General features: G+C 38.4%; 1 protein-coding gene across 2 annotated transcripts in view; it reads left to right on the forward strand.

Annotated features, from left to right (window-relative positions):
- The window catches only part of MBP (myelin basic protein), a 110,316-nt gene that overhangs the window by 13,934 nt on the left and 70,833 nt on the right, over window positions 1–25,549 (forward strand). For both annotated transcript variants that reach the window (XM_057414724.1, XM_057414723.1), the window contains exon 2: window positions 13,379–13,453. In XM_057414724.1, coding sequence (XP_057270707.1) covers window positions 13,403–13,453 — 51 coding nt within the window. In that variant the 5' untranslated portion in view covers window positions 13,379–13,402. The remainder of the gene's footprint in view (window positions 1–13,378; window positions 13,454–25,549) is intronic.

The raw sequence follows: 25,549 nt of genomic DNA on the forward strand, positions 1-25,549 counted from the left end.
CCTTTGAGCATTTGTGGTATCACTTGCAAATCTCCATTTTAGCAGACAGTCCATGTATAGTGTAATTTTAAGTGCTTCAGAATATGATTCAGCTGCCACAATAAGCTGTATTTATGAGCTTTACTAACTGAAATTTATGAGCATTACTAATTGAATTTAAGAGTCAATAGAGGTCAACTCTGACATATCCAAACTGCTGAAATGATTACACGTAGTTATGTTAAAAACAAAAACCAAAACACAAACAAGACAAAGAAAAAACTGTTCTGTTGGTAACTGCTTTTCACTTAACATATGAAGTCTGCTTTTAGTACATACATACAAAGTGCTTTTATCTTATGTTTTTAAACATCCTTGCCAGGGACCACGAAGCCTGTGGTTTGGGGGTGTGGCTGTGGTTTTGATCAGGGTGTTTTTTTTTCTCAGTGAATATTGTGTGCTTCAGGATAATAAATGGGGGAATATTTTATGTGTTGTGTCCCTGTGTGTCTGTCCCGTCCCCCATCCCCCCCCCCCCAGCATTGCTTTGGTTTTGTTTTGTACATTCACATTAATTAATTAATACCAAACTGGAAATGGGTTTACTAATTAGATTAGGGACCACAGCTTGGCAATGTTGGCATAAAGGCCTGGCACTTTAAATGGGTCATTGTCAGTTTATTTGAGAGTGAAAGGCCCCAGTTACAGTATCTCAAACTGATTAAAACCACTAACTTAGAACAGCTAGATTTCCACTAAAAAAAAAAAAAAAAAGAGTTGCAGAACAGTTAAAAGCTCTCAGTATAACTTAGTTGCTTGCAAACTGATTGATCCCATAATCTCAATAAAAGCTGGTTTAAGCAAGATGCTACATTAAACAAAAGACCTATTGTTTTCACTTGTAGATATGTCAGTGTTAAATGACAGGGTTTTTTTTCAGTTATGGTGTAATCTGTACTTCAGAAAGTAAACTGTATTCATGACTGCACTTTTATTGCTGTGAACTGTTGCTTGAGAATGCTAAAGGTGAATTAAGAGTTGATAGTAAACAGGTTGGGTAGAGGTGTTGTTTGAGGTGGGAAAGTAGAGAATTCAGCTAAACCAGCAACATGGTATCTTATTTTCTCAAAGCTTTAAACTCCTTTAAGGATTGGGATAAGAGGCACCTTGAACAATTGAATCAGTGATATGATACACAGGTTTGAGATGTCTGTTGCTGAGAGTTTGTTATATATATGTGATACAAAGTTTCAGTCATTGACCATAGAAATATTATTTGTTACTGACTTCTCATGGTGGAGTGTTTACCACAGGGTGCTTGAGCAAGGGAATTTAGGGACTATTTTGGAATATAATCTTGGAGGAGTGTTAATGAAAAGACTAGTCAGTTTGTAAATGATTTGGGAAATGAGGGTTAGAGTGTTTTGAAGAGCCTTGTATAAAGCACCCAGTCTGTTTCGTGCTGAGAATTAAATATCTCAGATTATTATCCAACATAGCCCCCAAGCTGAGTGGAAGGCTCCTTAAAGTCAGTATCTGTCCAAACAAAGCATGTTACGCAGCTGATCCTGTTCCCAGAGCTGTGAGGGCCAGAGATAAGCATTGTATGTGTCTCGCAACCCTTTCCTGAGGGGAGATACCCACAGACTTGTTGAAGAGCTGGTTAGCCAAGACTGCTATGTTGTGTTTGGCATGGAGATCAGCTCAGTTTCTTCCCCAAGGGGTTCAGACTGTGTTTCCCACTTTAAGGAGCAGGCTGCAAAGGAAGAGGTAGAGGCTGTAGAGCAGGAGTGATGGTCCCTTTCTTCAGTAGGTGTATCTGTGCAGAGAGAGTTACAGCTTTTCTGTATTTATACTGATCACTTACAGGATAAAATGGATGAGCAGGAATTCATCAATAAACTCGGAGTGGGGCATAAAGTCTATTTGTCCAGTATCCTATACTCCGGTGCAACCCAGCTGGCTAAAAGCTGGCACTTTCCATTTTTGCTCTCCCTTTCCAGGATGCGGATGGGTTTGTGATTTTTATGTTGTCTGAAGTTTTGATTATTTTACCTTTTTTTAAAAGCCAGTTGTCAGTATGTGAACAGGTTCAGCAAAAGGTAGTCCCTTTCTGCTCCTTCCTCTACTGTGCAATGCCCCAGGTACACTGTCTAGAACTGTGGACTAGAATATCCTCAAACAAAAGGAGTCACCTGTGTCATTTTGGGCTGTTCTGCTACAACCACTCCATTCACACAGTCTCTGAAATACAGTGATCAGACTCTTGCTTTCTGTTTTGAACACGGCTAGGTTTTGTACTCTCCTCTGATTCTTCCAGAGCCCTGCTCTTCTGATGTTTAGAAACACCTTGACTCTCAGCTTAGATTTATATGTGGGCAGCATGTATTTTATCCTCTTCTAACACTTATTTACCTTTGCTTTGCTTAGGCTTGACATGTCATAGGCTTTTAGTATTTTCTCTGTGTAACAGGCTTTGACTGCTTTCATAGTCTTCACATCTGTTCTAGTAAAAATTTCATGTTGTTAAATATGGCTGACCAGAATTGTACCTTGTATTCAGCTGAGGTTATGCTAGAGGCTTGTATGATGACATTACTTCTTCCCTATCTTGACTGAAATACTCCCTCATGATACAAGGTAGGTCTGTCTGTCTGGTGTTTTAAATTTTCCCCTGCCAGATCACATTGGTGATTCAGTTACCCTGTGATCAAGTCAGACAGACTGATCTTTCCCCTAAGTATCTTCTAAAATGATCCCTGGTTTCCCACATCCTGTGTATGTTAATCACAAGCTTATTATCTAATGGTGTGGGTGACCTCCTGCTGTAGCTGTTGTAAAGAAAAAAAGGCAGAGAGGGGGTTATTATGGTGGTTTCCGCTCTGTCTTGTGATAAGCGTGAGCCTGACAGTTAGCATTTTCAGGGTCTGAGACAAAGTCTGCTGAATTAAGACCTAGGATGGCAGAGCAATAACCTCATTGTACATTGATGGGATTCTGGTGTAAAATCATGTGAAACTGCTCGTCCGTGTCATCGTGGCTGGAGTGTTGTTTTCCTATGACTGCAGAACTTGAAGTCTATGAAGCACTTTTAAAATAAGAAAGGATGTATCTGTTGTGATTACAACCTCCAGCATTATGTAGTAGCTGAGAATGAGGTTTTGGAGTTACAGATCTGGATTTAAGTTTCTAATGTCTCCCTAAACTGCTCATAAGCTGGTCGTAAGTAATTTTTCATGCAATGCCCTTAACTAATCTCTGTCTCTATTCTATATCTCTCATATGGGAGAAGGGTTTACCTCCTACTCATGTGTTTTGTATACTTATGTTGCAAGACCTTTAGGGAAGTAACTGCTTTGTTGTCTTTGCATACTGTCTGGAATGAGAACCCCCCGCTTGCTTCTCTTGCTTGAAGGCTGTGGAGCCTGTCAAGATTTAACAGTGGTATTTGAAATGTTTTCTTCTTTTGAAAACATTCAGTTAACAACGTAAAATAGTTTACAAGTGCAGCTTGTTCAAGAACAAGACATTCTTGTAATGGGAGCTGCGAATATTATATATAAGCTTCTTAACTTTGAATCATATAGTGGATTTTAGGTATATTTTTGTAAGCATCTTTGAAAGCGAATACAGTGCTAATTTTTTTACTAAAACACATTTTCTTATGCCATTATTTTGATGAGGTGCCAGATTTTATTATCTTTTCATTTTTTTGTGCGCTGAATGTGATGTAAATAGTGATCTGTATTGGAAAACTATGCTGAAGAAATGAGTGTTTGGCATGTCGTGGTCTTTTTGTCTTCCTTTTAACATGAAATAAGCAGTCTGTTTTCTTTTTAATGAAGAAGGGGGAATAATCTTGTACACTTCATACATTCTGATGTTCAAGTAGAAATTTTGCCCTGTGTCTGTCATTCTTTTCAATAGTAATTTGGTAGTGACTATTTCTGTACTATCTTTGTACGTTGCCTGGTTAAAGGATTGGAAAGCAACAATAGTACATGAAATTTAAGATTTAGATAAAATAAAACAATGCTAGGTATGAGGCATGAGTACTTGAAAGCATATTTGAAGAAGCATAAAAGTGCAATAATTGTATCGGGATGATGTAAAGACTTAAGTGGTTTCTCATGCAGATTTCAGTGCCAGAGTTGCTGCTGTTACTCATTAACTATTTAAAATTCCAAGTGCAGCAGCTCACAGCTTAGTGACTGTAATGTGCTGAGCCTCTGACATAAACAACTAAAGCCCAAAATGCCTGGATTAAAACTCAATTTGAAAAGGAGATAGATTTATTTATTTGTTTCTCAGGCACACAGTTATCCTTGGCAAAAAGTAATTTTGCATTCTCTGTTTGGAAGGGAAAGCAAACCATTGAATCATTTCCAGAGAAAATCCCAAATGGATGTGATAATATCTGTGTTTCCATGTAAGCATTCACAAGCACAGAAAAAATACTTCTCTACTGCTTTGTAAGTCACTTTGGTCTTAAATTTATTTATTGATTTAGAAGCAGAGAAATTTACAAATCCTAAAGTTTGATGAGGTGTCACTTGCAACTTGCATAGGAAACCATTTCAAGCCATAGAACTGTATTGTTTGTGTTTGTGCTAGTGGGCTGCAGATAATAGTAACCTGTTGGAAAGCTGTCACATGAACCTTGAACCTTGTTATATGTCTTAAGCAGACTCACAAATGAAAATACCAAGGACTAAGTCTCCATCAAATTACTTTGGAAATTGCTTTTAGAACATATTCTCATGCATGAACCCTCAGGAAATCAAAGTAGTAAAAAAATGAGAAACATAATGCACAAAAAGTGAGAAATGCAAGTATGTAGTTAAGGGTGCATTTTTTTTCATGTCAGAAAAGGATGATTGGAGTTTGTATTTCCTTGGCAGTGTGTTTGTGGGAAGGGACATGACTTCGCAATACTAGTTTGAGCCAAGAGGGCGTCAACTTGGAGTACAGTGAAAGTTGCATCTTTTTTGTAATACCAGTATTTATGTCAGTGTAACAAAGGAGCATGTACAGGAAATCCATCTCTTGGTTGGTACATTTACAGTATAGGTAAGATTATATGTGAAGTCAGAACAGAAAGGGGGAAAAGGCAGAAAGAGAGGCTTTTTCCTTTTTATTTATTTACTTTTAAATTTTCCTTGAGGTATTTAATTGAGAAGGATTTAGTGGTTCAGTGTTTTCTCACAGTGAAGTTAACGGTGTCTGGAGAGGGTGAATCATCTTCTTGTCCCGTCTGTCAGTCAGTTGAATATGAGAAGATAAGAGCCAGCATACAGTGCCTTTGATTCATATGCTTTTAGAGCTGCAGGTGTGCATTTTGTCATCAGTCTCTGCAGTGTGTTAATGAAACAGTGATCATCAAAGTGGCTCTGTTCACTGGGAAGCCTAGGTGGCCTACCTCACTTTAAAAGGGAGACCATACCCTTCACCATTTGGAGAGAACTTGTTTTTCTAAGCTGTGAACAGGAAAAACCGTGAGTCTTTAAATATATGTTGTTTTTTGTTCTCATGGTATATTTTTATTTTTATGGGAAAACAGCTGTTAGGTCTTGTCTGATTTCAGAGCACCTTAATCTCAAAAGCTGAACATCTCCAATTAACAAATAATGGTACTTGTATGTACAGTGTCTTGATTGTGCTGTGCTTTTTCCTTGCTGGTACTGGTAAGATTATTACTTTGGCCTGAAATTTTCTGTGATTTGAGTTTGGATTTAATTCTTTTTTTCATTTTATTGGTTGATACTGCACTTGTATATTCTTGTATGCTGGTTTATCTTTTTAACAAATATTTTAGCGTTCAGGACAAGTGTATACCTTCTAGTTGTCGACTCATTGAGACCGAGAGGTGAAGTCCACAGCTGCAGAAGTGTACCGCTAAAGGAAATATGGTACTTTAGAAGCAATGATAGTGGAAAGTGGTGGTTATAAGAGTCTAATGCATATCTTTACAATTTATAGAGTGAGGTTATGTTGTGTTTCTGTTCTTAGCCGTTCTCTCTATAGCATTCTCCCCCCCCCCCCCCTTTTTTTTTTTTCCTTAGAGAATTTATGCAATGTCAATGTCAAATTACTTTGTCTCTGGAGCACACAGGTGCTGGAAAAAAATCACCCATGATTATGTGTCTGATCCTTTTTAGAGGGTTGGGAAAAATTGGTTCTTGGTCCTAGGTTTTGTATGCCATGCAGACCTAAGCAGTCCTCCAGTGTGTGTGTGGGGGGGGGTGTGAAGGGGAAATCAGCCTGTGTTGTTGTAGTGGTGTGTATAAAAGACACTATGTAGCAAATTAAATGAACCCATTGATATTAATGACTGAGACAAAAATAGCCAAATTAAACTTAATTTCATAGGAGGGCAACGTTTCCTTTTTGGTATACGTTGAAGGGATGCGTGTGTTAGGCATGCGTGCTGTACTCTGATCTCTGGACTGGGAATAGCTGTGAGACATACATATCTTGGCACAGGCATGGAGGGCAGTGAGGAGATCCATGATTTGTCAAGCCCGAGGTGAAGATGCTGTGGTAAAAGTGTAGCAGCCAGAAGGAATAATGTGGATATGCTGGGATCCTGTACCTTGCCCCAGGTCTTTGGGCTGGTGCCCACCTTCCCTGTCAAATGCACTGTCCTATCTTTTAAAGTGGAGGTGATTAAGGGAATTTCCTTATGACCCTGCAAATGGATTGACATACAGTTCCCAGGGCTCCCCTAACAGTGTTTTGAAGACAGAGAGTAAACATGTAGCTAATGCTATATAAATTTGTTTATAATCACTGACAGAGTATCAGTGTGCTAAGTGATGTTATGTGAGCATTTTTCCCTTCATGAAGGGAAGGTCAAAAGCTCTATTAAGACAATTTGGTTTAAAATTGTATCTTAATGGGTGGATGAGATTGATGGTGTTACAGCAGAGAGTGGAGTAGGTTGAAGGAAGAAAGAGGAGAAAAGCAAGAGAAACATAAACTACAGAGAATAATATATGTGGTGTGGCAATTTGAGTATATTTTTTTACAGACTGTTGTCTGTAATCAAGTTTGAAATACCCTTAGCTATACTGAGGTGAGATTCCTGAAAATCATATGCTTTTCAAAAGATAATATGCAATATCCTTCTTCTTGGCAATCAACAGAGGACAATTGTGATTAAAGCAGTCAGAAAAGATGTTAAACATTGCGTCCTGTCTGTTATGCTTACCCTATGGCAATTTTAGGAAATGGCTTGCCTTGCAAAGCATTCTTTCCCAGAGTATATTTTATCCCAGTGGTGTAGCCCTTCTGTGTTGTACTGTTTGCACAAAATTGTAGTGAAAAATAATTTTGGTGTCCTTTACTATAATATGCAAGGAGTGTGTCAATTATTGAGCAACTGTGCTCAATACACTGGGGAGTACTTTCTCAGATAAACAGCGTGGCAGAACTTGGCCCATCACCCCAAGGAGTGGTGCTAAGGCACGTACAGTTGTATGTAAGCATGGAAATTAATGTCTAAATAGACCGGGAAGAGCAGGACAAGAGCAAGGCACTGCACAAGCAAGATTAAATACCTTTTGGTATTAAGCTCCTGGTGACTTCTCTCATTTAAATATTATGGTCAGCACTGAAATACTGGTTTAGATAATTCATGACAGAAATGTGCCTGGAATAATGTATTTTTCTTTCAGGAAGGGGTCCTCAGAGAAATATCATTGTGGAAGTCAAAAGTGAAATAAGGTTTGATCTAGCAAGGATTGCACACCTTCACAGATAACGAAAAACTAAATCTGCATTAAATAACAGTGAAACTTGTAAAGGATGTAAGGCACTATATTTTATGAAATAATTTAACACTTGAATTAAGAGGGTAGGATTCCTAGGAATAAGTTTGCCTGTGGAGCAGGTTATTTCTGTTCTGTAGCTGCTCGCATCCGAGTCTGAAGCAGCTGACTCTGGCTGCTGGTGGAATTAGCTGCAGGTCACACTCGCCTGTGCCTGCTGGAGGTTTTCTTTCTTGGTGCACTGGAGTACTAGGTTACCATGATGAGGGAATTCCCAAGGGACAGATGAGGCATACTGAGTGTCTCAGTTTGTTTCGAAAGAGGGATGAAGGAGCGTCCGAAAATTCCCACTCAAAAGTTTTCCATCTAGCTGGGAGCCAGTGCTGGAAATAAGGTGGTTGCTTCCCAAGAAGCTACGTAACCTGGACCTGACAGTAGAAGAAAAAATCTTTTGCATGTTGTTTTGCTGGGTTTGTAATTAAGAATATACATTAGAGGGGTGCTGAAATCAGAGAGATCTTGCACATTTCCTAAAAGTAATTACACTTTTTTATTTTGTCTAATAAGATCTGGATGTAGTAACTAAAATGTAATATTTACTTGGATGAGAATAGTCACTTATTTAGCAGGAATTTTTAAGTAAATGCCTCATATTTTTATGTTCTATGGTTACCCTTCACATGTGTGAGTAAGGCAAGGAGCACTTGCTAAATGTATCTATAGAGTTGTAGCTCTGCGCTATTATCTGAGAACATCAGTCTGTGGTGAATACGTATTCCTAGACAAGGCAATAATTATGTTCTGATACTTGTAAATATGTAAGTACTTGCATACCTTTATTATTATGTGTAGTTCTGTTGAGTCATAGTTAAGTGTGTGGGAAGACGTAAGATTGAACGCTTATTTCATGTAACTAAATTACTCTTCAAGGATCATATTTAACAGACCATTTGCAGCATCGTGTGATTTACATTTAGTAGTTTATGTAGTTTAATATGAAGTAACCATTAATGTTCAATAAAGGTTCTCCAGATACATTGGCTTATAGCCTCTTGTAACTCTTGAATTACAGTTGGTGACCTGTCACTGTAAACCAGCTCCTGAACTGAAGTTTATAATTTGTATTTACAAAATATTTGTATATACAAAACCTACAATGTTCTATGAGCTATTACAGGGGAAGAACGTTCTAAAGGGAGTCTGATGATCACAAAGAGTGAACTTTTCTCAGGTTCCCATGAGTAAGAAAATGCTGTTTTGCACTTTAAACAGCATAGCCTGCAGAAAGTGATACCACTGCATTTCTTGGTACGTTCAGAAAGTTTAGAAAAGTATTTTTCCGCCTTTCAGTGAAAATTCTAAATCATAACTTAAAGTCCTTTATCAGACAGCATATGTGTATGGGAGGATCATTAGAACCTCTTCTTAACTACAAATACCCATTTAATTTTAATGGGCTAGAAAAAATGTGGTATGATGATACATGATGAATAAGCTCCTGTTTTTAATCAAGTGTTCAGATGAAGAGAAGTAAGTTACATGATTCCAACATATGTGTATTTTTATGGGTCTGTGACGTACAGGATTCATAGTTTTCCTGTCATTTTTTGTATTTGTTTCAGTTTTCTTTTTATTTTGTATTTGGCAGAGAGGGAGGAGAATTTTCTCTTCTCAGGTAAGGCAGTTGCATTTCTGTAGTTGTTGCTAGGTGGAATATGGCTTCCTATTATGAGGAGAGCAGGAAAGCAGCTTGGTGTAGGCTTCCATCAGGTTACCTGTTAGACTGACTCCATAAGAAGATAAATTGATGAGAGGATACACTTTATTTTATTACCCCAGGCAAAATCCCAGGGCTGGTTTTGGAATTACTGGAGGCAGGCTGGATAGCTGAAGTTATTTTTGTATCAGTCATGGACTGGGTCTTGGCAGCAGAGCTGATTCAGCTCAGTACGTGGTTGTGGCGTAGTACTGAGGTGGCTGGGTGACTCTGCTGGCAATGTCTGCAGCAGCAGTTCATGGCTTCCTGCTGTAATTCACTCACTGCACCCAATAGACTTGTTGGGTAGTTGAAATGTTTTGAACTTCTAGTCATATTAAATCAGTTTGCTCACATGGCCCATTTTTTCCTGAGCCTCTCAGTTTTAATTGAAACATACAGCCTTCATGGAGAGTTTTATAGGGGAGCTGGTGATGTACTCCGATTGCTGCAGACCTGCAGTGTCCCCTCTCATTCCGTGACTTAAACTCGTGCCAAATCTTTCATCTCACAGGAATTACAAAACTTGCAGGGTTTCTCCAGGAAGGTTTTGGGAAAATGCTGTTGCAGTCATAAACTCAGTCTCGTGCTCAGGCCTATTTTGGCAGCTTATTGTTAGATGTGATTCATGGTAGATTCAAAGAAGGTTACTGCATTTCTACAGGACTTCTGGTTTTGCATTGTTCTGGAGCTTCATGACTGTCCTGTGGCTGTTTATCAGTGCTAAGGCATGTACAGATTCCTCTGCAAACAAGAATGTTGATCAGTTGACTGACATTTGTTAGTAAGTGCAGGAAGCTGCTGCTTTCCTTTCTACAGAGCTGCTTAGTCTGGCAACCTGTGTGTTGTGAAGGTGACTAAAAAGAAAACACAAATCTTGTTCCAGCTCTGATTTTTTGAATAATTAGCTTCAAGTTCCTGCGAAGATCGTAGAATGAGTAATCCTGTTGCAATCAGTGACTCAACTCATTGCATAAAGATTGACACAGGTAGAAACTGTGCAGTGTGGTCTCCTCCTGACAGTAAGAACCCAAATCGGTGTTCAGGTCTTAATGCTTCAGGGTGTACTTGTATCCTGAAGTGAAAATTACTGATGTACTCAGTTTTTAACCAAATAAAGCAGACTTCTGCTTGAGGCTAAATTGAAAACTTAGGTTTTTTTGTTGCTGTAAATGATTTTCATGTTTACAAGGCATGTATGTATGTATGGTTTTGCTTCCTGATCAGATAACTACAGAACAGTTGGAACTATATATTTCCTTTCCTAATTTATGTCAGATTTTTTGGAAGCCTTTTTTTCCCCAAAGGATTACTTAGGAGTTTTCTCCATTGAATAGGTAGCATGAAGAATTCTGTAACTTCTAGGATACTCTTGCTACCATCTGGTTGCTTTAGCCTTTTGGCTAAAAAGTAGCCTTTTCTCTACATTAGGTATTGTTATAAATTTGTTAAGCTAACTTATCTTGAGTTTAAACATCTGCATTCGTTTATGTGTAAAAAGGATGAAGTAAAATTTAATCATATTAGTGTTAGTTTCTGGTGAGAATAAGAAGGGGTTGATCATGTGAATTTAGACCACATGCTGTCCCTCTGATGCATTCAAAACAATAAAGGAAGCAGAAGTGCAAATTTAAAAACTTAACTAATGTTGTTAGTTTTCAGATTTTCTCTATAGAGAAATGTAACACTCAACCCAGACTTAGGTGTACTCTCGAAACACACTCCCAAACTTCTAATTGTACTATGCATTTTCATTTCTCCAAGCCTTTTTTTTTTTTTTTACTCTTTCATTCCTTTCTGTGTGTAATTTTTAGCATCTTGTGGAAGGAATTACACACATGGGAATCAGGGAGTGCATTGATCAGCTGTTTCCTACACTCCTCCGTTTGCTCGGTTTTTGTTCTGTTTGCTTGCTTTGTGCAGACTCTCGAGCAGAAAACTGACATTATCATTGTCAGGCATCTGTGGTGTGGCAGCATGGAAGTTTTTATGGCTTTTCTTTTCACTGGGCAACAAACGATTTTTAAATATCTATCTGGCTTAGTTTCACAGTACAGCTCATCTGCATCTGCCATCTTTTTCTAACTTGGCATTGCAGGACTACGACTCTGCAGTGCTTAGCATTTCATGCGACAGGGTGGTCACTGCTGGAGCATTACTTCAAAGACACCAGGGAGACTAAGGGGAGGCAGGAGGATGCTGATCAGAGTTCTGGTTTGCAAGTCCCATCTCAGCTCCATAATCCGTTTGCTTAAACGTGTGTGTGTTACAGATCAAGTTCAGTTAATCTTTTGATAAAGGACTGGAAGATTAACACTTGGAACATTATGCCTTTGTATTCCGCTGCAAACATTTCTTACAGTTTTGTATTCCACTATATTTTCCTTATGTTGTGAAGTAAGTGATGAGAGTGAACTCCTGCTCTTAACTTGAAGGGTAAAGGCCAGTTTGAGATATTTCAGCTCTGAAACCCAGTGTATATGATTTTTTTTATTTTTCCTTGAAAATGTTCATTGTTTCACAAAAAATGTGAATTGGTTCTGCTGGTTTCAAAATTTGAAAGGCTAGGGCTTTTTCTTTTAATGTTTTATGGAATACATAGTGCTGTTTAAAACTAAATATCTGTTTCCAAATTCCTAATAAACTCTACCTTGACTGCATTTACTGAGTTTGGATGTTCTATAACTTTTTCCTTTGTGAGACCTTTCAAGTGGGTATTTGTGAGAAATTATTTAATCAGATACAGCAATATGTGGCATTTTGATTTTAGAGCAAATAGTCAAATGAGCACTGCAGAACCGAACTAATTTGAAAATTTATTAGCACAGGAGGGGGAAATAAATCTATTAATCTCTTTTGTATCATAGCAAAGGCCTTGTCCTTTTCTCCCAAGCCTTTTCATAAGATCACGGTGGAAATAACAACACTGATAACGAGAGCCTTGTGCCAGGATTTCTGATGATAAGGTTTTATGGTATATAGCTCTGCTTATATATGAATAATGAAGCGTTACTGTTAGCAGAAGAAACTGACCTTTATTACTGAAAGTTCAGAATTCCGAGAGGAAAAAGTCCAATTGAGTTTCATCTTTTGCATAGAGTTTTAAGTTTCAAGACTTCAAATGTGACCTTGCACTGCATTCAGGTTGGCTGAAAGCAGCAGTGGTATGTAAGAACCTCTACAAACACATGCTTCTATGAGAAGAAATATGTAGAGGAACCACGTGTATACTCTAAAAAGCTGAAATTCAAGTGTTGTGGTTTAACCTACATAAACTCTGTTAAGGCTGAGCTACAACAGGATGAGCCAGAAAATTCAAAGAGCTGGCATTCCTTTCTTACTTGTCAGGAAAAGTATGGGCTGTAAGGAACAGATCCATTCTCACCTCCACAGCAAATTGTTAGCAGTTTAGTGTGGTGCTTTCTTGCAGTAACTTCTGTTTTTATAATGGCAAATGTGAAAGAATTTGATCTTTTATGGGAATTCATAGTTACAGATCATTTGATATATATTACACTTTTATTATAAATGTAATATCAAAAGACATAGCCTCTACCTGATGTCTCATCTGGTCTTGGTTTATGTGCATATTTCACAATAAATGCTTTATTTTTCCTGCTCTGTATATGCGGGGCTATTTTTGTTTTATTTTCTAAGAAGGAAAGCTTTCTAGTATTGTTTAGATTTGCAAAATAGACCAGATAAGCTTTTTTTTTTTTTTCCCCTTAGGATCTTTCATACCTCTTACCTTGGACTGTAAAAATGCTTATTTTATGGGAACAGTCTCTTTGTTCTGTGTCAGATGAAAAATTAATTTGTATTTCAGTACAAATGTATTGGCTTCAAAAATGCTGTATTGGTTTTATCTTTTCAGAATTTGAAGTTCTGGTGATCCATCATGGGGAACCACGTAGGAAAACGAGAACATAGTGCTGACAAGTCAACCAAGGTAAGTGCAGAAAACTGTAGAGGCAAGGCCACTTTAGAAATGTGTGTTATGAAATACATATTTTTTTTAGTACAGCAGTGTATTTACCAGATCACTTTCACCATTACTGTTTTGGAGTTGTCACTGTAAAATGACTACCTTTTTTTAAAAAAAAAAGTTCCTATGAGATGTGGCCAGACCAGGATTTTTCTGTGCTGGATTAATGAGGGATGTGGTGTTTTCCTGCGTCAGAAGGAATGTTTCTCAGCTATGGTAGAAATGAATTAAATGAGCCTTAGACGCGTAATACTGTCAAAATTTTTTAAAGAGCCAGTGATCTAATTGTATTCTACATGTTGACAGCTCTCCATTTGGGCAGTCATTGGCTTTATCCGTAGGAAAGAAGCTATATAGAAACATGTAAAATGAGAGAAGCACATAAGAGAATTCCAAAAGAAAAGATACTCAGTCTGTGGAGATACAGCTTTAAAAATTTCATCCCCAGGAAAAAAAGGGACAAAATGTTAAAATGTTAATTAAAAGTTAGTACTTGTTTTCTTAGCCTCTGCTGACACTGTTGTGTATTTTGCACATAGTGTTAAATCTGTTTGCCTTGTGATAATATCTTGTTTATTTGTTTTCTACATTGTACCGGAAAAGAATTCACACATATTTTTAAAAAAGGCATCTTTGTGTGTGTATATCTATGTCTATAAAAAAATGTGCTTCTTGTTGCTAGCTATTGCTAACTTCCCTCCACCCATCCCCACCCACAAGTAAGTTTACAGTCTGAGCCTACACTGTACAAAGCTTTGCCTTTTGCATTGGACAGATGTTGTAAACAGGTAGTTCTATGCTTTTGTCTGGAGGAATGGGGGTAGTTTGCATTGCTGTGACAGGCAAGCAGCTATCCCCAAAAGGTATACAAACTAGAATTCATACAGTTGTTAGTCCTTCCATCTCCTTCTGGAAGATACATAAGCAAGCTGGAAGGAATAGGGCAAAACCAGGAGGAAGTGAGGACAACTGGGTACGTATGTTTTTTGGTTTGTGTTTGTGCAGTATTTTGCAAAATAGTTTTGTGGCCCAAAGTTTCAGTTCCAGAACAAAGAAAAGTAGGAGTCCCAAGTTTTGGTCTTGTAATGACCAGTTTTGTAGACCTCCTCTCTAGAAAACTGTTGTGCAGATCCAGCAAAGTCAAATGCATCAAACAGATGTACTTAGCTAACTATTTTGACCCTTTCTGACCAAGGGTGTGAGATACTGCAGGTTATGGAACTCGATGGTCTGTTTGTGCCATATATCCCCATCTTTGGTTTTTGAAGACATTTGGCTAGAAAATCATAACTTTTCTCCTGCTCTGAGATTACCTGTGTCTGATGCATCTGGGTGGCAGGTGAGTGAGATGTGGGGCACATGTGCCCTCAAAAAGGAAAAGATTCTTCCAACTGAATAAGCCTATACCATAAGTGCAAGCAGTTGTGAGCAAGAGTCAGGTGGCTGTGAGTGTTGCGCTTTGTGTGTGAGACATGTCTACAAGGAAATGGATTGCTGCAGTATTTTTCAATTCCTTCTTTTCCTAATTAGTTAATGGCAAATACTTGATTCTCCAATCAAAATAATGTTCATTTACCTAAAATATCTTCTGTCCCTCACTCATCCTTCTAGAGTAACAAAACCCTAAACCACCAAACTCCTAAACTTTAAAATAGGCAATGTTTTACAAAATTTCCCTTTATGCACGTAAGACAGTAATCATGTCACAAGAAATAAGGCCACAGATTTAAAAGCAGGAAATGCATGGTTAAGGTGCAGCTATGCATTCCATGTAATGTCAGTCTTGATTTAGTTCTTACAGGCATCATTGAAGTTCTCAGTGAAAGTGATAACCACGTCATACTTTTTTCCTTTTTCTTTTTTTTTGATCTAATTTCTTTTTTGGTTAAAATAGCTTCTTGTTTTTTTTTAATTGTTGCTGTTAAATATAGCTCTAAATAAGAAGTATTTTCCCACCAGGCTTCTAGAGTGGTATGGGAAACAATTGCTGAAGGCTTGCAGAGACTACAGTGGAAATGCCTCTCCTTGCTCTTAGCAACAGAACTTCAATGAAAGAGGCTACCATCTCATTATGGGTCATTCTGAAATTTGTTACTTTTAACTTCAGGCTCTTTTTCCTTTCCCAAAAATATAGTACCAAAGAACTGAACGTGTGATGTCAAATTTGAGTCTCAAATGCCGTACTGGCTCCTGAACTGATAGGCAAGTTCTCCAGGCAGCTGTTTCATGTGACATTAGAGAGACTGTTGCCAAACTGTAGCAATCATAATTCTTGGTTGTTCAGTAAGTGTCCTGTGATACAGCAATTACTATGGGTTGGGTTTAGTTTGTTGGGTTTTGTGGTTTTTGTTTTTTTTTTTAGTTGGCATCTGGCTTTGCTTTTCTTTGAGCAAACGTGAGTACTTGAATTACAAACTTAGAAATAATGATCTGGAAAGTAATTATTTAATCAAATGTCTAACGTGACACCAAGATGCTTTCAAATTGAGAAATTTACAGAAGACAAAAAAATGGTTTCCTATGCTGCACTACTTCTTTCAGAATATTGCCCTTTTCTTGATTTGTAAGTGTGCCAAGCTACAGCGAGTATTTAATAAATAATGAGGTACTGTGAAATTAATTGAATGCTTTGAAAAGCAGTTGGTCTATTTGACCTAAATAATGTAAAACTATTTACAAAACTCTCATGTTTTATGCAGAACAATAGCATACTCCATTTTAGTCAGATTTTTCTCTTGTATTTAATGGATCTGCATTTTTTTAATAGTTTTATGGTTTTGTAAGATGCATAAAAACTATTCAGTGAACCCAGCTATTCATCTTCTTTCTTTTTACTTTGGATTATAATAGACTTTGCAGTCTACTTGATGCATTAGTAAATGTGCAAGTACTTATTTTGTTTAAGTTTCTTAGTGTTAATACTTGGGTTTAAACTGAAATGAATGTATCTAAGAGCAATGATAATGAAAAGAATGGGTTTTCACGCCTTGTTTTTCTTAAAGTTCTCAGAGAACATAACAGTTCTCCGAGAGCTGAATGTAGAGGAGTATATGGAGTAGATGGACTAAAGTTTTATTGGCCTTTTTTCTTTTTTCTTTTTTTTTTTAGGGTTGTAGTTGTTCTGTGTGAATTTGGCATCATTAAGCTATGAGGTGCCATGTGCTCTTTTGTAATGACTAATGCTGATTTTAAGTATTACAACAGCACAGTTGTCTGCTGCTCTCCATTTTTATTGTCTCTGAGAATTCTGTACAGCACATATATTGCCATCCCAAAATCTTTGAGCCTTCTTGGTACCTGTCAAAACTGGCCCTTAACTTCATTGATTGTTTAGGATGATGGAGTTGGAAGGAAGGTTTCTGGCATTGTCCCATCTATTCCACAGCAACTACCAAATGCACTGAGTCCTTGGAGCCTGGTTTTCATGTGTCTCAGGTCAGATAGTACTGTGGGAGCTGGAACCCAGGCTTGTGACCTATAGTAAAAGATCAAAATCCATGGTTCTGCCATGCCAAGGGATTGCTCAAGAAATTTACACAGGCCTGGAACATGTTAGATTATTGGAAATACTGAATCAACTACCTATTTCATGACCTTGACGTATTTGGGGTGTGCTGAAAATAAACACCAAGGAACCAAGGAATAAAATCTAGTTGCTACTTCTGGTACCTAATTGAAAACTTTGGGAAATGTAATTGCCACAGTATGTTGCTTTCTCACAGGCCAAAACTGAAAACAGATGTAGTGATCATAAGACACTCAGTCTACAATTTAGTGTTTTGTTTGAACTAAAAGCTATCTGTTAACAGTGACCAAGTCTTGCTATGTTGTAAACTTATGAAAAAATTTGCTTTTAATTGCCCATTTTATAATGTGTTTTGCAGCTGTCGATCTGATAATAAACTGACAGGTTCTCAGTGTTTTAAGGAGAGCTGAGCGTAATTAGTGCAAGGTAAATTGCTAGCGTGACCACTCATGAATAAATCAGAAGGTTTCTGTGCTGCTTCTGAGGAGATGCTATTTTCCCTCCTCTTTTTTCCCCAATCATTTTGTTAATGTTAAGGAATTTGCACCCTGGACAGCATTACTCCTGGTAATGTTGGCAAAAAGTTTTCTGGCTCTCACTGATGAGAGAGAGTTGAAATTCTGAAGATGGCTGGCACAGTTGTTGTATTGTTCACTTCATAGATGCTCAATGATCTGCAAGCCAAGAGTTTTCACACTAATCTCATCTGGTGCCCTACCTCTCATGGTTGAGGTTTCTTACAGGCCTGAGCCATATGTGTGGTTTTTACAGGTGCTTCCCTTTGGTATGTATCATAAAGTATCAAGAAAGGAAAAAACCCAAAGATGAAGTGATTTTTATTTGCTTTGTTAATTGCTCTGAAGTGTTACTTTTGTAACACCAAAGTTTATTTTTCAATACTTACAGGTTGAAAAATACGTAACATACAGATTATGTGGATTTTGAAATCTGGGATATGCTTTTCTGTTAAAAAAAAAACAAAAACAAAAACAAAACAAGCCTAAAAACAAACATGGCATTTGATATTTTTTTTATTACGTTTAAATAAATAGTCTTACTACCATGCATAAATTAATCAGAGTGCAGCCTTTCCACTTTTTCCCCCATCAAAGCTGTATAACAGTTTTTATTTTCTAGTACAACTGTGTGATCTCAGGGTTGCTGTAAAACAATAAAGAGCGCAGGTGCTATAGGGGCGTATTTTTTGTGATTTGATATATTGATTATAACACTCCCTCTCAAACCAATACCTTTTTGAAGGCAAAGCAGAGAGAAATACTTTTAAGATGTTAAAACTGCCAATGTTTGCTGTGAGATTTGATGCACATTTTCACCAGTCAGTTTTACAGGTTGCACCCTGTAGAAATTCTCATGACCAACCAGTTCCTGGTTAAGCCAGTTTCTGGTACAAGGAAGTACTGCTTTTGGAAGAGGCAAATCCCTCTTCCAGGGTGTGAAGGGAAGTTCTGGGCTGTCAGGTTAAGCAAAACTAGTTCAATTTGACATATGTTTCTTTGGTTAAATTCTGCCATTGACCTACAGTTGGCATTGAGTATATATCCTTTTGTGCTTGCTCTGTCCTTCTGTTTAATTTCTTAACCGTAGTACTGTCTAACTGGATTGCTTTCCCTTTGCTGTGCGTATGTGAAGGACACTGATGCAGTGCTCTACTGTGCAGAGCAGTTGGTGGAAGACCTAAAGGTCGGACACAGGGCAGATACAAGTGAGGAGCGAGTTCTGATCCCTGCCAGAATGCCTGCTACTAGTGTTTAAAGAGTTGCCTAAATTGTATAATCTTGGCAGTATGTAACTAGATCCGTGTTTCAATGGAAATGCGACTAAATATTTCGCATAACCATTACCTTCATAAGTAGAGAGCATGTTTTTCTGTTGTGCACACAAGTAACAGTGTTTCTTGATTTAGGTCTCAAGCTGTTTGAGCTTGCATGAGTGCAAAAGGAAGAGGTGCAGTCACTGTGGTTTTGGCTGGGGAGGAGGTAGGGTCTTAGGCTTTGTTCTCCCACCCTTATTCTGCAGAACTGACTAGAAAAAGAGGGAAGTACACTCTGTGCTTTTTAAGGTCTTGTGCTTCAGATGCCATGCTATTGTGGTATAGTTTCTTATAGTTCCCTTCTTGTTAGCTTTGATATAGAAGTAGATAAATGTACTGTGAAATAAGTTAAATGAAAGTACCACTTAAATTGGGTATGAGTTGGAAGAAAAGAGGTGTAATACACCACCCATTCTTTGTGAACTCTCTGTGAACTGTTAACAGTTGCTGAAATTATTTTAATAAGTCAGCCCATACTTCAGCCTGAGAACATGTTGGTCAGTGCTTCAGCATCTTCACACCAGAAAAAAAAAGTTGTTTATGTTTTTAATCTTGAGGAAGCAGTAAGTGATGTGGAGAGCCTGAAAAAGAGCAGTATCTTCCTTTGTCACATAACCCTTTTGTACCTCCCGTGTTGTAGTGGTCGTAGATCAGTATGTGACGATATTCTACCACCTGCTCTGAAATTGGGTCAGATAGGTCAAAGTAACAAACTAGAATTTCCATTATGTTTGAGAAGAGCCTAAAAAAAACTTTTGCAGTGATGTATTACTTTAGAATGCAGGTATAGCTGTAAAATGGGTTGTGGTAAGTCCATTCTCTTTATTAGAGAGATTGACAAGCTTTACCTTTGGGTACCTGGGCCAAACTACAGCAGAATCTCCAGTATCTAAGAGGGTGACTGGTAAATCTCTCCTCTAGCACAAAGTATTAAACCTGCAAAAAAATGCATTTTGAAGTTTGTCCTCATCCTTTTCCACTAATGCTAGTTGTCTTTGATCCTGGGCAGCAGCTGGGAAGAGTAGCGTGAAACAGAAGAAAAATAAAACACTGCTCCAGCACATTTGCATTTCTGGTACTGTAACTGACTGTGCAGATACATCAGTGTAACTACTTGTAAGATGCGGTTTTACACTTGGCATTGATACAAAACCAATACCCCAGCTCTGTTCAGACCTGATGCAAAATGTTCTGCTATGAGGAAGGAGCTCCATATTACTAAGGCGGGTTGAATTTTGTTCTCATTTCTGAACTCAGCAATTGTGAAATGGACATCTGAAAAGACACAGGGCTTCTGCAGACCAAGTATCAGTTTAGCAGTGGCTTCCTTTTGCACTTCAGAAGCTGAATTTCTTACTTAATTACAGTTATTTAAACACTGAGTAAGTTTAACTCATCTGCTGCTGCAGTTCATAAACTGATTTTTCCACTTTGAACTAAAATGTCATGGAATTTTTTTCCTTTTTACTTAACTTTCTCATGCCCTCTGCTTTAAGTTGATGGAAATACTTGGGTAGCATTTACGGAAGAGGAAAAAAAGGTTTTTTGCAAGAGGAAATTGAAAAACTTTTAAGCAGAGAAATACGACGTTATTTTTGATTTCTGAGATAAGATTCACTCTTAAAAACAATCTGATCTTTCAGTGTAGCATCCCGTGGACGTGGCCATGAAAATATCAAGATTTGCCTAGAGCTGGAGGCCACAAAATGCATGCCATATTCCCTGGGTAATTAAGGGGACTTCTGAGCGTTAGTTAGAATCAAGAAGAGGCAATAATGGAAGTCTTGTGGCTTTGTCACAGTGGCACAGAGTGACATTTATGTTGGTGTAGCTGGACTTAGCTGGAACTGAAAGATGAACTTACAGGAGGCGTAAGGGCTCTAGGCTTGCTCATGAACCTTGTGCAGCCAGAAAGCCACAGAAAAGGCCTAATTTTGGAGTCCTTGGTTATTCCCATTCTGTGTAAGAGCTTTGGGATTGGATGCACTGTCTGGTAGTGCTGAGGTTTTCAGATGAGTTATGCAAATCGCAGTATACTAGAAGCATATTGGTTACAAGGCACTATCCGAGACTGGTATGTTGAGATCTGAGTGATTTATTTTTTTTTGTTGTTGTTGTTTCGTTTTGTGGTCATAACTGACTTGCATATCTAGCTGCTTCCTTTATCTTCCTTCTACAGCCTCTTACACATGGTTTCTTCCTGCACACTACTTTCTGCCAGCATTTCCATCTCTGATGACATCTAAATTCAGTGCCATGTTTTGATTTTTCTGAGGCATTGGAAACAATACTTAAGAGCTGACAGTTCAGTTGCTTGCTTAGAAGCAGTGAAGAGATAGCCAGCTAACAGGCAGTCTGGTCAGGAAGATGGGAACACTGTAGAAGAAAAGAGAAAGTTTGCACTTTTTTGACAACACATCTCCGCTTGAAAAATTTGCTCTCCATCCAGCTCTCTCTCCCTATTTAGACATACAACTTTCAGTGGCTATCCCAGCCTATGACACTACATTGCTTTACAAAGCAGTCCACTACTGCCATTGCAAATACTTGAAAGCTGAAAATCAGAACCATCTCCTGTTACTTTTATGACCAACTATCATAAATATTTATATACTGTTTTGTCATAAGGTTGTGTTGCTTTCTTGGTTTTCTACCTTGTACCTGTAAAGATTTGTTTTATGGAGAAAACAGAGAATTGCTGTTGAGTTCTTTTGGGGAAACGTGGCTGAAATTTTTCAGTGTGAAGTGAAATTGTGTGCAAAAACTCTAAATCCCACCTCAGTTTCTTGTGTGCCTGTGTATATATCTGTGCATGTGTCCATATATAAAAAATTACACGTGTATATTTAGAAGTATATATAAATGCAACCGTATCTTCAAGTGTAGATACTCTATTCATGTCCCTATAAGGCTGCAAATGTGCTCACTATATGAGTTTCAAAAGGCAAGACCAGTAGCCTTCCACCCTGGGGAGCCTGGCTATCTTCCCTCTGGGCTACAGGCTAAATGTTTTCTTCATGTTGAGGCAGAGCTTTCTACTGCAGATGAAACTGGCCTTACGGTGTGCAGTGATAAAGCCTTAATAACCACAGTCTTTCTTTTTTATATATTTTTTTTTAAACCCAGTGTCTGAAATTCCAGACAATCCTGTTTTTCTGAGGCTTGGCAGATGAAAGGTTGGTGAATGTGAGACTCTGAGAATCTTAAGTCTGTGCCTGTAACAGTTGAGGAATGTTTACATCTCGTGAAGTATATTAAAGAGATTTCAGTACTTATACTGTGTGTTGATTAAAAAAGCTAAATGTGTTTGTAATACACTTAACAAATCCAAAGTACTAATATAGATAAATACATCATAATGTTCTAGGAAAGGCTTCAAAGCCCACAGTAGGTAAAACCCGCTGCGTAAAGTAACAACTGTTTTGTCTCTGGTGCACTGCTACACAGAAAACTCAGTGTGTTTGGGATGATTGATGTTCCTTCTGGAGCTTGGTTACATGAGATGAGATTTGAGATCACAAGCTGTACATAATAAGAATAAAACTTAGTTTGCTGAAAGAAATAACTTGCTTTATGCTGCAGGATACTTGCTGATGCAAAGAGGTTCTTTCCTACAGTGTGGTGCTAATCCTCTCTTTCTGAATCAGATCTGTGTTTGGAGATTCAGATTGGCTTAGATGATGATGTTTATTTGTAGCTGTTGACAGTGTTGACAATGGCATCAGGCCCCCTTCTCGCTGCCCCTTTATCTTTGAAGAGCTGAGCTCCAGGAGGTCCAACTAACCCTGTCTCACTAGCAGGACCCAGAAATCCAGGGTCTCCTTGTGGACCTTTTATAGGAAGCAGTGGAGTTCAACAGCTCTTGGAGGACCTGGGGGGCCTTTTTCTCCTGGATCCCCCCTATATGCCTGAGTAGGCAGGTTGTCCAGGAAACCCAGCAGAGCCAGGTGGCCCAAGGAGCCTGGATGACCCCATTGCACCAGATAAGCTTGGGTCACCCTTTTCTCCATATCTTCCAGGGTATCCCATATGCCCTTTCTTTCCTTGAGTACCTGGAAGTCCTTGCATACCACATGGACCAGGAGGCCCAGCACTACATAAGCAGAGGCCTTGATTTCCCTTTTCTCCTTTTTCACTAGCAATGTGAACCTGAACATTTAGCTTTAGGTTTCTTGCAGGTTCATCTACTTGACAAATTGCTTTTTTCCTGCAACTTAGTTTTTTTCAAAAATATAATTTTTACTAAAAATTTTATTTTACATTTCCTTCAGCTCATTTCTTGCTTTATAATAAAGGTATTTGTAAGTAGAAAAAATAGATGTAATATCTATTTAATTCTTTTTCCTCTTGTTTTGACCTCAGTGCTTGTGTTTTACTTCCCTTCAGCCCTCTCAGGAGGAGAGGAGACATAACTCCATTCTGGAATTTCTTCAATGTACCTCTTCTGCCCGTTGCAGCCTTTTCCTTTCCTTTGGCACTTTGTCTGTTGTTTATTATTTTATCATTATTATGTTATGCTATGCTATATGGGCCCTATAAAGGATCAGTAAAACCATCTAAAAATAGAAAAATTTATGGAGATTTGGGGAAAGGAAGGCAGAAGGTGTCTATCACTGGATGCATTCAGGTGGGATGGGGAGCCCTGGGGTCTAATAGCAGATTGTCTCAGTGTTCTGGCCAGTGACCTTTAGCTCCAACTATACAAACAGCCAGGGGAACGTGTGCTATGTCTGCCTTTGAAAAGGAATGCTGAGATCTTTCAGGCATCAGATGCTACTCTCAGATTTTGCAGAAAGAGTTTATAATGCAATTAATGCTGTAATAACAACATGTTGCAGCTGTTGAGTCACCTGATTATGGGACAGTAAAAGGTTTGTGGTGTTTTGGAAGCTTATGGGGCTTGACACACAGACTTTGCATCAACTAAATTACCTATCATTGATCAAGTCCAGTTCAGCCTTTTGCTGCTTGTGTGTAAGGACAGGAGACCCCCTGAATGTGTTTAGAGATGGCCCACAAGGGAGATGGCTCCACCAGGAGCAGGGGGCCTTGGCTTTGATCCCAGTGTCTGAGCTCTGGTCTCAGCAGTTGACAAGTTATTCTGGTTTTTGCCCTGATCAGCTTGCTTTAACCAATTAGGCTAGGAAGTGTGGGCTGGCAGAGCAGGTGCAGAGCTGCTTTCTTCCTGCAGAGAGCCTGATGGCCAGTTAATTGCCCCAATCACGGAGTTAGATTTGGCCAGGTCTCTTGCTCAGTTCTCCATTGTGCTGCTGTGCTGCCAACTTGGGTCTTGTGGCTTTAAGAAAATTGGGGCTCAGGGACATCTCTGAGCATCTGGCCTTCTTTTAGTCACAATATATAGTGTGGTTAGTTTCAAACCTTTAAATGGTTCCTAGCTGATTGTTGTTCCCTGAAAAGAAAAAAATTGCCTTGACGCTTAACAGGAGTAAAGGCTTCTTGGTCTGAGTTAGGACGTCTTGCTTGTTGCAACATCATTAGTATTGAGGTATGGTTATGCTATGCTGAAGAAAAAACTAAAGTCGGAATCCATAGTTTGAAGGATTGGTTCTCTGGGATTTTGCAAGGAGAACTTCTGTATCTGTTGAGTTGCCCATTACAGGACAAGACTTGTGGTTGAGGAATTTTGAGGGAAAGAGTAATTTGGTTTGCTAGAGTCTCTGGAATCCTTTTTTAGGGTAATTATTTTTCATTGTTAGGAGGAGATTGGAAATTATTACTTGAATGCCGCATTTAAGGAGATGTGCTAGGCTGCAAGAGGTTGTAAGCTGGCTAATAGAATTGCCGATGAAGTGCGTCTGCTTATCTACATGCTCATACTTAATCACCCGGTGTAATAACTGCAACTGTAGTTTATGTGTAACTGCTTCATATGAATGTATTTGTTCATGAAATGCGATATATGTAACTCAGTTGCTTTTGTGTCAAGACAATCCACTCCTGTTACAATAAATCATTTTAGGAGTTAAAACCTTGGAATGCTAGCGGTAAAGAATGGGACAAACCAGAGTAATGGTAATATTTCCTTTGCAATGGTAGGGAATTTAATTTAAAAGATGCCTAGGTGTTTCCAGCCGGCCACTTATTTTGTTCAATCCAAAAAAGTCAATCTCTTGATCTAAAGTGATCCTGAAGTTCCATGTTGATAGTTACTCAAGCAGCTTGCATAGGCTGTCAGTTAATTTAAGTAGCCTGTATATGGGAATCATTAAATATATGAATTAATATAAAACAGCTATTTACATTTTTGTATTTAGAGTTGATGAATTTTATTTATTATTTGTTGTTCTGGTGGTGGTGGTGGCGGCGGTGGTGGTAGTGTGATGTGGTGGTGTTCTGCATACATCATACTCCACCTGTTTTCTTCAGCCAGCCTTGGATCTGTTTTGCATGTCTTTTTTAAGTAATGTTTTGACAGTGGCTCTGACAGTGCTAATTCTAGGTAGAAGTTGCATAGCTAGTGGATTATACTACCTCTAGAGGAGAAGGTGAAGAGCTTTGCAAAGTCTGTTGTGCTTATATCTGAAGTCTCCGCTCCACAGTATATGGATAATACCAAAAAGTCTGTCTGAGATAGACTTCTTCGAAGTTGTATGTGCTCCTTTTTTATGATTAAAATACTGGCAAGAGAAAAGTAGAGGAAATGCCTCCTTGTTCATGCACGGTTTTTCCCTCTCCAGTTGAA

Source organism: Pezoporus wallicus, unplaced genomic scaffold (genome assembly GCF_028554395.1).
Source record: "Pezoporus wallicus isolate ANWC-B61680 ecotype Strahan unplaced genomic scaffold, APGP_CSIRO_Pwel_v1 contig_2, whole genome shotgun sequence".
NCBI classification, from domain to species: Eukaryota; Metazoa; Chordata; class Aves; order Psittaciformes; family Psittacidae; genus Pezoporus; species Pezoporus wallicus.